The 14,550-nt window shown below is 38.2% G+C and overlaps 1 protein-coding gene across 1 annotated transcript in view; it reads right to left on the bottom strand.

Annotated features, from left to right (window-relative positions):
• Positions 1-14,550, bottom strand: part of MBTD1 (mbt domain containing 1) — a 61,686-nt gene that overhangs the window by 38,819 nt on the left and 8,317 nt on the right. The window contains exon 3 of the mRNA XM_006832416.1: positions 2,768-2,969. Coding sequence (XP_006832479.1) covers positions 2,768-2,921 — 154 coding nt within the window. The 5' untranslated portion in view covers positions 2,922-2,969. The remainder of the gene's footprint in view (positions 1-2,767; positions 2,970-14,550) is intronic.

Raw genomic sequence — 14,550 nt, 5'->3', positions numbered from 1 at the left:
AGATTATCGTCCATGATGAAAGCAAAAGGTCATTAAAGACAGGAAAGAAAGATAAGAACAACCTGGATGTCAGAGGAGACTCTGAAATTTGCTTTTGAACATAGAGAAGCTAAAGTAACTGGAAGAAATAATGAAGTAAAAGAGCCAAACAGAAAATTTCAAAGTAATTTGCAAACAAAATATAGTGTGTTACAATGAAATGGGCAAAGACATGGAGTTACAAAACTAAAATAGAAGAACAGCTACTAAGCATTTCATAAGCTAAAATAACTGAAAGGAAAAATTCAAGCCTTGAATTAGTCTGTGGGCAAAATACTGAATGATGTAAGAAGCATAAAAGATGGAAGGAATACAGTCACCATATCAAAAAAAATTGGTCAATGTACAACCATTTCAAGAGGCAGTAAGCATACAATCAAGAACTGATGGTAATAAATGAAGAACTCCAAACTGCATTGAAGGCATTGGGAAAAACAAGGCTCTGGAATTGAACTGTTTCAAAAAATTTTGCAGTGCTGGAAGCACTCACTTAGTCAAAAAAATTGGAAGACAGCTACCTGGCCTATTGATTGGAAAAGATCCATATGTGCACCCATTCCAAAGAAAAATAACCCTAAAAGAATGCAAAAACCATCGAAAAATATATCATTAGTATGATATGCAAGCAAGACAGGTAGCTACCAGAAACACAAGCTGGATTCAGAAGACAACGTGGAACAAGAGTTATCAGATGGATCTTGGCTGAAAGCAGAAAATAGTTTCAGGCAAAAACCATCTGATTTTGTAAACAGAAAGTAAACATAAGGCTGTTTACTTGAACAACCTATGATATACAAATGATACAACGTTGCCTGCTGGAAGAGAAGACTTGAAATACTGAATGATGAAGATCAAAGACTGCATACAGTCTTCAGTATGGATTGCATCTCAATGTAAAGAAAACAAAAATCCTTACAACTGGACTAATGAATATCATGATAAATGGAGAAAAAACTGAAGTTGTCAAAGACTTCATTTTGCTTGGATCAATCACCAGCACTCACAGAATCAAATGACAGATCGCATTAGGCAAACCTGCTACAATAAGATCCCTTTTATAGTGTTAGAGAGCAAAGATGTCACTTCAAAGATTAAGGCGTCCCTGAACCAAGCCATGAACTTTTCAATTGCCTCATATGCATGTGAAAGCTGGACAGTAAATAAGACAGGAGAAGAACTGAAGCATTTAAATTGTGGTGTTGGAGATGAGTATTTAAAGTACCATGGAATGCCAGAAGAATCTATCTTGATAAAAGTACAGCCAGAGTGTTCCCAAGAAGTGAAGATGGTGAAACTATGTCTCTCGTATTTCAGTGGAGGGTCAGTAAAAAAGAAGAAAACCTGTAGGTAGATGGACTGACACAGTGCCAACATCAATGGGCTCAAACATAACAGTAAATGTGAAGATGGCACAGAACCAGATAGTATTTTATTCTGCTGTGCACAGAGATGCTGAGTCAGAACCAATAGTTAGAGAAGTCCATCCTGATATTAATTTAATCACTGAGATACTACAAAAAATAGTTGGGGCAATTTGGGTTAACTGGTGTGTTCTAGTGGGGAGTAAATTCCATAACAAGGAACTTACTTTGTGTAACTTTAAAAAGCAAAATTAAGACCAAAGGACAAAACTTAGAGCAAGGGTAATTTTGTTTCAATATAAAGACTATTCTAATCATTAGACCAAAAAAAGGAACTGCCTTCTGGTTCTGAGAGTGCTATATCACTGAAAGTGTTAAAAGAGAAAACTTTATGTAAGAAAATTATTATAGAGGAAGCCCTATCTTAAAAATCTCTTTTAACTCCAAGTCTGTAATTTTAAAGACTCTCTGTTATACTGGCTTGAGTTATCTAGTTAGTGAAGTTAGGTCTAAGACAAGTGTCTCACTGACCTACTGGTTTAATTTGTTTCTACTGGTCTTCCATCAGAAGGTGGTTGTCGTTGAGTGCCCTTGAGTGGGTTCCGACTCATAGTGACCTTGTATAGGGTTTCCAAGATGCAGCTGGTGGGTTAGAACTGCAGACCTTGTGGTTAGCAGTTCAGTGCTTATCCTACAGCACTACACCAAGACTTCAATAATCACCTAGGAAGGTTAAAATACAGATTTCCAGACTTGTGCTACAAATTTTGGTTTCACTGTGGAACCCCACAATCCATATTAACAAGGTTGGCAGGTGTCCAGTATAGGTGATCAAAAGACCAAGCTAAATGAAACACGGAGTTTGGGAAAGGTACGCTGAGTTTCAAAAGCAGCTAGCTGTTCTAACCCATTGCTCTGGTGGAGTTGATTCTGACTAGGACCCTGTAGGACAGAACAGAACTGCCCCACAGGGTGTCCAAGGAAGGCATCTTCATGGGAGCAGAAAGCCTCATCTTTGATTGGTAGGTTTGAGTTGACAAGCTTTTTGTTAGCAGTCAAATGCTTAACCACTGTGCCACCAGGGAAATTTCAAGTTGCTCCAGACTATTTTGAATGCCTGCTGAAAACAGACAAAGGCAGATGAGATCTCTCTGTTCAGAAGGTAGTACAATGAGATAAAGATATCAAACTCAAACCCAGTGATATTATCTTAACCAAGTCTAAATTTCACCTCTATCTCTGCAAAATGTCTTACAAGAATTATGTATAAAGAAGGGAAATGACAAAAAGAAACTAAATGAAAACATAAATAAAACCCAAGCCTTATACATGAGATTATACAAAAGGTGAAGACTTTAAGTACTCACCCATACCAGATTTACCATCTGGATATGTGTAGACTTGTCCATTGTTTTTGATAATTGGGAGATTAGAAGGCAAAGGAGCAACTTCTTCTTCACTCTCTTCAGAGCTGGAGCTGCTACTTGTATCCTCACTGCAGCTATCATAACCGTCAAACATCCCGAACGAGTCTCTTCTTTTCCTTTCAGAGCGTGAAGAATGTTCAGTCTTCGAAGTAGAAGAAACCAACAACACATTATAAAGCACTCATATATAACCCCCCTTTAAGATGTAGCTCAACTTTTGTAAATAAGATTTGAGCAAATGAAAAATCTAACCTTGATGAATTATTTCATTTTATATTGAAAAGCTAAACATCTGTCTCAAAATGAAGCCCTATACTTCTTCTATAAGACACAAATCTATTAGCTACCATATCGGCTTTCAATAGCCTCATATGCATGTGAAAGATGGACAATGAACAAGGAAGACCATAGAAGAATTGATGCATTTGAGTTACAGTATTAGAGAAGGATATTAAATGTATTATGGACTGCTAGAAGAACAAATTTGTGTTGGAAGAAGTACAACCAGAATGCTCCTAAAGCAGTCAGATGGTCAGACTTTGTTTCTCATACTTTGGACATATTATCAGGAAGCACTAGTCCCTGGAGAAGGATATCATGCTCAGAAAAGTGGAGGGACAGCGACCAATAGGAAGATCCCCCAACAAGATGGATTAGCACAATGGCAGCATCAACGGGCTCAAGCGCAGCAGCAGCTGTGAGGATGATGCAGGAATGGGTGTTTTCTTCTGTTGTACATAGGGCTCACAATTGGTCAGAACCACTTGACAATACCTAACCTACCAACAACTATATCAGCACCTATCAACCACATAGCAACGAATAATAATAGAAAGAACACTAAATGGTAATCAGAAGATCATCATGGAATTCAAGCTGTACCTAAATCAGGTGTATCGTTTCTATAAAAACTCCGTAGAAATGGGAGTTTAATCATATGACTTCTTAATTTGTCTTTCATCTCTAAAACTGTACATTTCTATACTAAAGATTTTTGGAGGGATTCACTGAGAATTTCAAATTTGAAAGATAATTTTTAGATGTTAACTTTAAAAATTTATAGGAGGTAATATTTCCACATTTATAATGCTATTTTATTTTTTCTTTAATAGATGATAACCATCTCCTATTTTACCAGTCAGCTACCATCACTATTTCCATTTTGAAGCAAAGTACAAAGATACCACATCATCTTTGGTGAATGCTAGTTTCCTGTGTCTTTACAATGGATAGCCCATCATTTAAACAAGAAACAAAAAACTACTCCTGTTATCCTAACTCATACAGAAATAAGTTAAAAAAGTTTAAGTTTAGTGAGAAGATAAAAGTGAATAAGAAATAAGAAAAAAAAACTGAATGAAGGGTTGCTGAAATGAAAACAATCAAAACTTGAACCATCACTAAACATGTAGTGAGTTATTACTGCAAAGATGGATCTACTGAAGGGTCTGCGATTTGTCATCTACCCTATTCATCTCCTTTCTGGATACTTTAACTTCTTTAAGGTACTCTAGCCCCAATAGCAAAGCTTGACAAAAATATCCATGCACACCTTGGTTTTTAAAGAATACACTGAGACTGTGTTATTTTCAGGTAGATATTGTTGGCAGGCCTGACTCATAGTGACCCTACATACAACAGAACGAAACATTGCCCAGTCCTGCACTATCCTCACATTTTTATTTTAACGTTTTATTGTGTATTGAGTGATAGTTTACATGGGGAAATATTAGTTTTACATTCATTCTATCATACATCGTTTCATTGCCTTAGTTACCATCCTGTCCATGCATCATCCCCCAGCGAAAGGGTACACCTTGCATGTCTACCCCCCTCCCCTTCCCCACTTCCCCCACCCTCCACACCCCACCCCCCCGTCTCAGCACCCATCCCCTTTCCCTCTCTGGGTCTCAACTCTCCAGGCACACCATCTCTTCACATTGTCCTCTCTGTCTTCATCTCAGGCCTCTCACTGCTTCTCTGGGTGGGGTCCCGCTCTCCATTCTTCTCTGCTGATGGTCCCAGGGCCCACCGCTCCTAGACTGAAAGGTTAGTCACTCCCCTCCTTGCTATAAAATATCCACCTTTACATTTCCAGTCCTCACAATCAGTCCTGGTAACAATTTTCACCACTGCATCACATGAGACCTGTCTGTATTTCTTGTCATCAGCCCTTCCTAGACAGGTTTGGTACTATTCACTGGAGACTCCACTATCCTCCCTGACCTGTGGATCTAGGTTCCCTCTTGAAAGCTTGTAAGCCAGTTACTTCTTACCTTTGCATCCCTCCCCCTATTTTGGGTAGCCAATGTTCCCGTTGCCCATCCCTTTCCACACTTTGTATGAAGGGGGTTGGGATAATTCTTGAAGTCAGGAATTTTTTTCCTCCTTTGAGCTACTGCAGTTATAGGTGTAGGTCCAGTTCAACAAGTTGTATCAGATGACACTTTTTTTTTGTCCTTTTTCCTCTTCTTTCTTCCTCGGGTTGAGTTCTGTTCATCCCGTCATTGAAGCCAGGTTATGTGGGTATCATCTGCAAGCGTGGGTGTTCTTGCGTCTGTCTGCCCTCTTCTTATCAGCTGGTCTCTTTGCTCTCCACTCTAGTACTCTGTGGCTGTGTCACTGACTCTAAGCCCATGGGTCCTTTGGTTCTGCCTCGCTGCTGACCGACCGAGTCTCCACCCGGGTTCGCAGTGCTCTGCAGAACGATGCAGGGCTTAGTTCGCCGCTTCATTGTGTTCTTCGGTCATTTCCCTCACAATTGTTTTTAATATTTGAGCCCATTGTGCCATTTTCAGGTATGCTTAGTTTACTGTCTGTGTGGAGAAGGTAAACTGCTTTTCATTGCATCAGTTATGACCGTGAAAGCATCAAAAATGGTTACTCAACCCACATACTGGAAATACTAGGGGGCTTAAAAAAGCTTTTAGACAAATTCCATTTCCCCAACAAACTTTTTTTACAGTCCCCAAATGAATACTGTTATTAAGCAGTCCCCTTGGGAAGCTCTACTACACTGGAATAGCATTGTCACAATCCCAAATCTTTTTTTTTTTTTTTTAGGACTCTTGTTTAGACTCACTTTAAAAAAGTAAAACCTATAGCTTGTGGTTGCTTTAGAACTACTGTTTCTGCTTCCCCAACAGTTTTCCCTAGTTTGATCATCAATCTTATTCACTATATTTGGTTATGAGCAACTTTCAGGTGTTTTTATAAATCTAATGTATCTTAAAAGAAACAAAATTTGCTACCACCTACTTCTCCTAAGTCTATTATGGGGTGGTGGTGGTGGTTACGTGCCATGGAGTTGGTTCCAACCCTATTTAGGGTTTCTGAGGTTGTAAATCTTTATGGGAGCAGAAAGCTTCATCTTTCTCCTGTGTAAAGAATGATAGTTCCAAACTGCTGACCTTGTGGTTAGCAGCCTCACTTGGAACCACCATGCTACTAGAGCTCCTTACCGTGGGGGAGGGCAATAATTATATAATTTAACAAGGGCAAGGATTTCAGAGGGCAAAGTATTTTGAAAAAAGTCTTAACAGGGCTCCACAGTTGGAGAGTAATAACTTAGGCAGGGTAATCAACTGAGATTCAGTGGTGTGAAAAGGTCTCCGGGACCCTGAGGACCACAAGAGGGGACCATTTGAATAATCTGTGCTGGGTAACTCTAGGCCAAGAAAGCACAAGACCAAGACTTTCTATCTGGAATAAATTTAGCACTTTAGAGGAATAAAAAGGCCAGTGTGACTGGTGCTCAGAGGAGGCAGCTGTGGCTGTATTACAAAGGTGTTAGGGATTGAGATTTTTTCTAATTAGGGTAATGGCAAGACATTATAAAAATGTGAGGGGGGAGCTGGAAACCCTATACAAGGTTACTATGGGTTGGAACTGACTCAATGGCACTTAACAACAACAACAACAAATGGCAATCTAGAAGATCGCATTCTGACCCTACTTGCCTGAGTGTAACCCTGAAATTTCAAGAGATTCATTATTATAAAAATCTTGGTTTCCTAACAAATTTTTTTAAACTGCCATGGTCAAATAAGTTTGGGCAATTCTCATTTCAAGGAGTCTCAGAGTCTTTAATATGCTTAGGAATAGTATTATAATAAATTAAGTCTTAAGTATATACAGTGATCATTCAGATGTTCTGCTTCTCTTCAAAATCTCACTCGATGTAATATTTAATGATGGTTTTCACCCAAACCAATCTTTATCTACAGTACTCTTTGAACCCTAGCATTTTCTCCAAATGTATTAGTTCAGCATTCTGTAGGAAAGAATCCCCTTCTTCTATTCACCCATTACTATGTGTATGAACGCATGAATTTCTATTCCCCAGCTCATGGTTTATATTCATTGTTGTTAGGTGTGGGTGAGTCAGTTGACTCATAATGACATTAGGCACAACAGAACAAAACCCCGCCAGGTCTTGCGCCATCCTCACAATTGTTACACTTGAACCCACTGCTGCTGTCACTGTGCCAATCCATTTTGTTGGGGGTCTTTCTCTGTTTCGGTGTCCTTCCACTTTACCAAGCATGATGTCCTTCTCCAGGGATTGGTCCTTCCTGATAACATGTCTGAAATATGACAGATGATGTCTCGGCATCCTGGCTTCTAAGGAGCATTTTGGCTGCTTCCAAGACAGATCTTCAGGCAGTTCACGATACTTTCAATATTCTTCCTTATTCAATGTCCAGCTTCTAATTCATTACTCTCCTTAATTATCCCAGATTTGTACAGTGGGAACCCCCTAAGTGATTCCTGTGTTATTCTGTTACACACTTTATCACTTTTAAATGTAATTCCTTACTTTCTAGCATAACAAGATACTCCAGGTATAATTTTAAACGTATTTCTCTGTCATGCCCTGATATCAACCATTATTCTGAAAAGCTTGGTTCCTGTTAGTGTGGTCGGAATCAGGATCTAGATGCTAGTGTCTAATTGTTATTAGGGTCCCTCTTTGCTTCTAGGTGCTTTCAGTAGACAGAGTTAGAGTATATACATGCATGGATATGTTGACATGTTAAACACATGCATATACATATCTATTTAGAAACCATGAGCTCACATTTAAATTATCCATGCCTACAGGGCCTTTCTTATCTTCACACATACCACATTTGCATCACTTATCTTCAACCTGTCTCACAACAAAATCAACATATTTACTCATTTTCTCAATCTTATTATTCTACTCATTTAAATAGTTTCAGAAGTACCACACCTATAGAACTAAAGAAACCAAAACAAAAAACAAACAAAAGGCAACTGTATTAAAGTTTAGGATTTCCATGTAGTCCCTTACCCTGTACACTTAAAAATAAGACTCCTGAATTTCAGAGTTACTTTGGATTTAAAAAAAAAAATAATCCAGAATTACTGGACTAGGACTCCACAAGATTACTGACCTGGGCTATTCTTTAAACTTTGAATCTAAAAGTTTATTGGGTGATGCTAAATCTGATCACCCTGTCAAAAGATTGCCCTATTTTCCACTGTACACTCTACTTATTTCCCCTTGCAACTAATACACAATCTTGGGGAAAATTCTATAGAACTTCTCACGAAGTTCTCCCCTTAAGCATTTAATGATACATCTTGCCAAAACATATTATATATTGTTAAATGCTATTAATTCAGTTCTGACTGATAGCAACCCTGTATAGTTTCCGAGGCTGTACATTTTTGCAAGAGCAGAAAACCTCATCTTACTCTTGCTAAGTGGCTGGTGGGTTTGAACTACTGACTTTATAGTTCACAGTCTAGTGCTTATCCTGTAGAGCCACTATGCAACATTATGATGGTTGTATTTCAACTCTAGCACTTCCTCCACATTTGTCAGCATGAAACGCTCCCATCACCCTGCCTTTCCTTGCATTTATGTATCCATACCCACCCATCTAATTTAACTAGTGGTTATCTATTTCTTTTCTTCAAAGTTCTAGGCGTGTTATTAATTTGATGTACTGTTTTCCAGTTTGTTTCTGCTTCATTGTTTCTACTATAATTTTTATGATTTTCTTTTTGCTTGATATTCTTTTCTCAATTTGGGAATTTACGTTATTCTTTTATATTTAATAACATTGGTGTTTAGGGTTATGACTTTTTCTCTACTCATTGTTTTAAATATATTCCAGATTCTATTATTTTCACTATGATTTCTCAAAAATTCTGTAATTTATACTACCCTTCTTACCTAAGATGTTTAATAATTAAAACAATAAAACAGACATAATTTCGAGTGCATACCAAGACAGGCCTTTTATGTCCCTCTAAGAAAACTTTCTTATATTCCTTTCCAGTAGTTAAGTCACTCTTGCCCTTCTTTCCCAGGAAGCTGTGTTATGAGTTCTAAAACCACAGGTTAGTTTTACAAAAACTTAAAACATGGTTTACCCACTATTTCCAAATTTGACTGCTATGAACATTCTTGAACAAGGCTTTCTGCACACATATAATACCCACTGCCACAGTCATTTCCAACACATTTTGAAGTGCCCTTTTGCTTTCAATTGGTTTTCTTATATAAAATCTACTTAAGTTTTTTTTACTTCTATCTTAAAATACGAGGGGACTTAAAAAGTCCAAGAATATGCTTTGGAAATATACATGCATTCAGTTGCTGTCTTAAAAAAAAGTGGATTTTTCCCATAACTTTTTGAAACTCCTTCATATATTCGATGTGTGTTTGAAAGAAAGTGTATTGGAGTGTGTGGTAGTTAGGTGCTGACAAGTTGGTTCTGACTCATAGCAACCTTATGTATAATGAAATAAAATGTTGCACAGTCTTGTGCCATCCTCACAATAGTAGATACGCTGAGTCCATTGTTGTAGTTGTAGCTAATATGTCAATCCATCTCACCGATGGTCTTCCCCATATTACCAAACATGATATCCATCTCTGGGACTGGACACGCCTGGTAACAAGTCCAAAGTGAGATGAAATCTTGCCATCCTTACTTCTAAAGAACATTCTGGCTATACTTCTAGCAAAGCAGACTTGTTTACTCTTGTAGCAGTTCGTGGTACCATCACCATAACTCAAATGCATCGATTCTTCTCCAGTCTTTTTTATTTGTACTCCAGTTTTCCCATATAATGTGACTGGGCTTGGATCAGGTCCACCTAGTTCTCAAAGTGACACCCTTGCTTTTTAACACTCTAATGAGGTGTTTTGCAGTAGATTTGCCCAATACAATACATCATTTGATTTCTTGATGGAGGCTTCCATGTACGTTGATTATGGATTCAAATAAAATGACATATCGCTGACTTCAATATCATCTCTGTTCATCATGATGTTGCTTATGGTGGATGTTTGTTTACTGTTGGGATCTAATTTACAGTCTTTGATCTTCATCAGTCCTCTTCACTGTCAGAAAGCAAGGTTCTGTTACCTACATATTACAACTTGTTGAGAGTCTTCCTCCAATCCTGATGCAGTGTTGTTCTTTATATAGGCCAACTTTGTGAACTTCCTCACCACTGGACAAATAAACAACATCCTTATCAATGGAGAAAAGATTGAAGTTGTCAAGGACTTCATTCTTCTTGGATCAACTATCAACACTCAAGGAAGCACCAGTAAAGAAATCAAACAACGTATTGCATTAGGCAAATCTGCTGCACAGGAACTTTTTAAAGCGTTCAAGAGCAATGAAGTCAGCTTGAGGTGCGCCTGACCCAAGCCATGGTATTTTCAATAACCTCATATGCATGTGAAAGCTGGACAGTGAATAAGGAAGACCATAGAAGAATTGATGCTTTTAAGTTATGGTGTTGGAGGAGGACGTTAAAAGAAAGTGCCATGGGCCACCAAAAGAACCAACAGATCTGTGTTGGAAGAAGTGCAACCAGAGTGCTCCTTGGAGACCAGAATGGCCAAACTTAGTCTCTCATACTTCGGACATATTGTCAGGAGGGACCAGTTGCTGGAGAATATCATGTTTGGTAAGGTCAGAGAAAAAGAGGAAGACCCCCAGTGAGATGGACTGGCAAAGTGGCAGCATCGATGGGCTCAAGTGTTGCAACAATTGTGAGGTTGGCCTAGGGCTGGGCAGTGTTTCATTCTGTTGATGGCACCTAACACCACCACCAAGGATCTCTGGTAGCATAGTGTTTACAAGCTGGGCTGCGAACCGCAAGATCAGCAGTTCGAAACTACCAGCTGCTCCGCAGGAGAAAGATGAGATTTTCTTCTCCCGTAAAGATTTACAGCCTCGGAAACCCTGTACAGGGTCACTATGAGTCGGAACCGACTCCAGGCACTTAACAAGACAAACATATTTCTTAAAGATTGCCTCGATGGCAAAAATAGTTAAACACTTGACTACTAGTCAAAATGTGAATGATTCTAACCCATTCAGAGGTGCCACGGAAGATAGGCTTGGCGATCCATTTCTGAAAAGGCAAAATCTTATTCAGCTTTGAAAATGCTATGAACAGTTCTATAAAATCTATTCAATAGATTTTATGTACAGGGAGTACCACTGAGCAGTAGCTGATTTGACAACTCACAACAATCTGTAGGGACTTCAAAAAGTTCATGGAACATGGAATCAAAGGATAAAGGAATTATCAACTTTTTGAATACTCCTTGTGTTTTTCTTGTGATGTGTTAAAATGTATTTTTAGCATTTATTTCTCTTTGTATTTCCTAGTTTTTTTTTACACAGATTGCTACTATTATTTGGGGTGTGTGTATATCTGTATTATCTTCACTGTGAATTACAGCTTTTAGCATTTTAAACTGTCCTCCTTTATCTTAATGCATTTCAGTTTGACTTATATACTTGGTTATCAGCATTGCCAATCCTGCTTACTGTTTCCATTTGCCTATTTTATCTTTTATTTTTAGCCTTTTTGAGTCACTGTTTTAGGAGGAATTTTTATTTTTGTGCAAATCTGAAAATCTTTTTCTTTTAAGTGGTGAGGGAATCCTCAATTTGTGATGACTGATGATCTTAATACTCATACTGTTATAATTATTGGATAAATTATTTAATATCTACCCTGGTTCCCTCTCCCACTTAGTTTGGTTTTCTTGATCTTTTTAAAATTCTCTTAGCGCATTGGAAAGCTTGTATTTGCATTATATCTTATAACACAAAGTTCCTTTTTTCATATTTAACCATTTCCATCTGGTCTTTCAGTTTTAGATGATATCCTTCAACTCCCTCCTAATATGCAACTCCAACCCACTGTCATGGAGTTGATTCTGACTCACAGCAATCCTAGAGAGGGTTCCTCAGGGTGTCCATCTTCATGGAAGCAGACAGCCTCATCTTTTACCCATGGAGTGGCTGTGGCCTTGAACTGGTGACCTTATGGCTAGCAGCCCAAAGCCTAACCCAATAGTACACTCAATAATCTTATTCCAGTTTTCCCCCGTCTTGCTTTGACCATATTTTTTAGTTGCATTGTTTCTACTTTTTTAGAACATGTTTGTGTTCTTCTAGGTATTTTCCTATTCTTGGTTTAATCTTAGCTACAAACAAAAAATACGGAACATGCGGCATCTGCCAGTCCTTCTGCAGCAGCTTTTACCAAACACGTTTGCAGATCATCTTATTCCTCCTCAATAGTTTCCTCAAGAAGAGCTTGAGTTCCTGCATATTCAGAACTGTTTACTTGAAGGACCTTTGGCGAATATAAAATGCTGATATTTTCCTTATGTTGCTCCACTATACTATCTTGTACTTGGAATAATGTTTCTAGAGAAACTGGAGACCAGGTGAACTCTCGTGCTCTAGTTAAGTGTCTTCATCTTTTCACCTCGACATGCTGAGTTTTTCCTACATTTTTGAAGTATAGCTTACTATGATAAATCCTGGAGATTATCTTTCTGGTAAGAATTTTTAATGTATGGATTCAGGTCACCTTTTTACCTCCAAAGTTTTCCTCATAGTTTTAAATCCTTTTTCTTCAGGGATGCCAATAACATTTTAAGACTTTTTGATGTCTTCCATTTCAATAAGTGTCAAGAATAAAAAGAAAAACTCATTTTCATTCTCTTGGCAGTTTTCTTGCTTTTTTTTCAATGCCCTTTATTAGATTTGCACTTCAATCTGTTTCTTGGGAGCCTTAATATTACTTTTCACTTTTGATACGATCCCCACTCCTTTTTCTTATATGAATTCATTCAACGCGCTTTTTTCCTTTTGTTTCTTTCTGTTCTTAGTTCAGTATTTCAGGTGTTTCTTTTACACAAGTTTCTTCTTTTGTCAGCCCATGGTACTTTTAATATTCGCCAACATTATAAATCAAACGCATCAATTCTTCTATGGTCTTCCTTGCTCATTGTCCAACTTTCACAATTATATGAGGCTATGGTAAATACCATGTTTTTTTGGTTCAGGCACACCTTAGTCCTCAAACTGACATCTTTGCTCTTCAATAGAGAGGTCTTGTGCATCAGATTTGCCTAATGCAATACGTCATTTGATTTTTTTACTGCAGCTTCTGCTAAGTGTTAACAGTGGATCCAAGCAAAACAAAGTCTTTGACAACTTCAATCTTTTCCTCATTTATTATGATGCTATTTACTGATCCAGTTGTGAAGATCTTTGTTTTCTTTACATTGAGGTACAACCCAAACTGAAGGCTGTGTGGTCTTTGATCTTCGTCAAGAAGCATTTTCAGTTTATTTTGAGGCGGCAGCTCTTTTCTAGTCATATTTGTGTGCTTTCCAACCTGAGGAGCTCATCTTCTAGCATGGTATCTGTCAATATTCTGGTGCTACTCATACAGTTTTCAGTGACTAAAACTTCGGTAGTAGTCCATCTCTCCTTTTTCCTAGTCTGTCTTAGTCTGGAAGCTTAGCTGAAACCTGCCCACCATAGGTGACCCTTCTTGTATTTAAAATACTGGTGGCATAGCTTCCAGCATCACAGCAACACACAAGCCACCACAGTACGACAAACTGACAGACAAGTGGTAGAAATTAGTTTGAGAATGTTTAAATTCCATTGAAGCATCAGTTTTTTGTTTCACATTTTTTTTGTGTGGGGAGAGGGGTTTACCTTCTATTCCCCTTACCCATTAATGTTCTTCTGGGAGAAAGATGAAGCCATCTGCTCCCATGAAGAGTTCCAACCTTGGACACCTATGGATTCATCCTGCTCTGTCCTATATGGTCACTGTGAGTTGGAACTGACTCGATGGCAATAGGTTTCCTAAGTAGTTCAGCAGTATGGATGTAGTCTCCTCTTTTCTCTTTCTAGTCATTTCATGGGCACAATTTGCAGTTTACAAACACTCCAGTTTAGTTACTTTCTTTTCTGCAGGACTTATTTTTTTCCCTTTTATTTCCTTCTTTTCTTCCTTGCCATGTCTCCAAGGGGGACCAGTCCTTCTCTATGAAGCAATGCTTAAAGCTGCCAATTCTGGTCATACTTATTTTCAAGCTTGTTTTTGTAGCTAGTCCTGTGAACTATCAAATCCCAGACTGGTGTTTAGTATTTTGGAACGTCAGTGTTAGGTTTCTGGTTGATGGGGGTGACTATTATTTGTGTGTGTCCCATCATCGAAGTCACCCATTCAAAGCTGTGGTGGGCTGTCTCTTAATAAAGCTGAAGGCATAGGTGGTTATAATTCACATGTACTATTTATTAAGTTTATAGGTTGTTGTTGTTTTTAATTGAAGGGTAAGAAAAACCATAATCAGGTTGCTGCTGTTAGACTTTAGTCTGTGTGTACAACTTACGTTGTTA

The sequence above is a fragment of the Chrysochloris asiatica genome, unplaced genomic scaffold (assembly GCF_000296735.1).
Source record: "Chrysochloris asiatica unplaced genomic scaffold, ChrAsi1.0 scaffold00007, whole genome shotgun sequence".
Classification (NCBI taxonomy): Eukaryota; Metazoa; Chordata; class Mammalia; order Afrosoricida; family Chrysochloridae; genus Chrysochloris; species Chrysochloris asiatica.
This window is presented reverse-complemented; position numbering and strand designations above follow the sequence as displayed.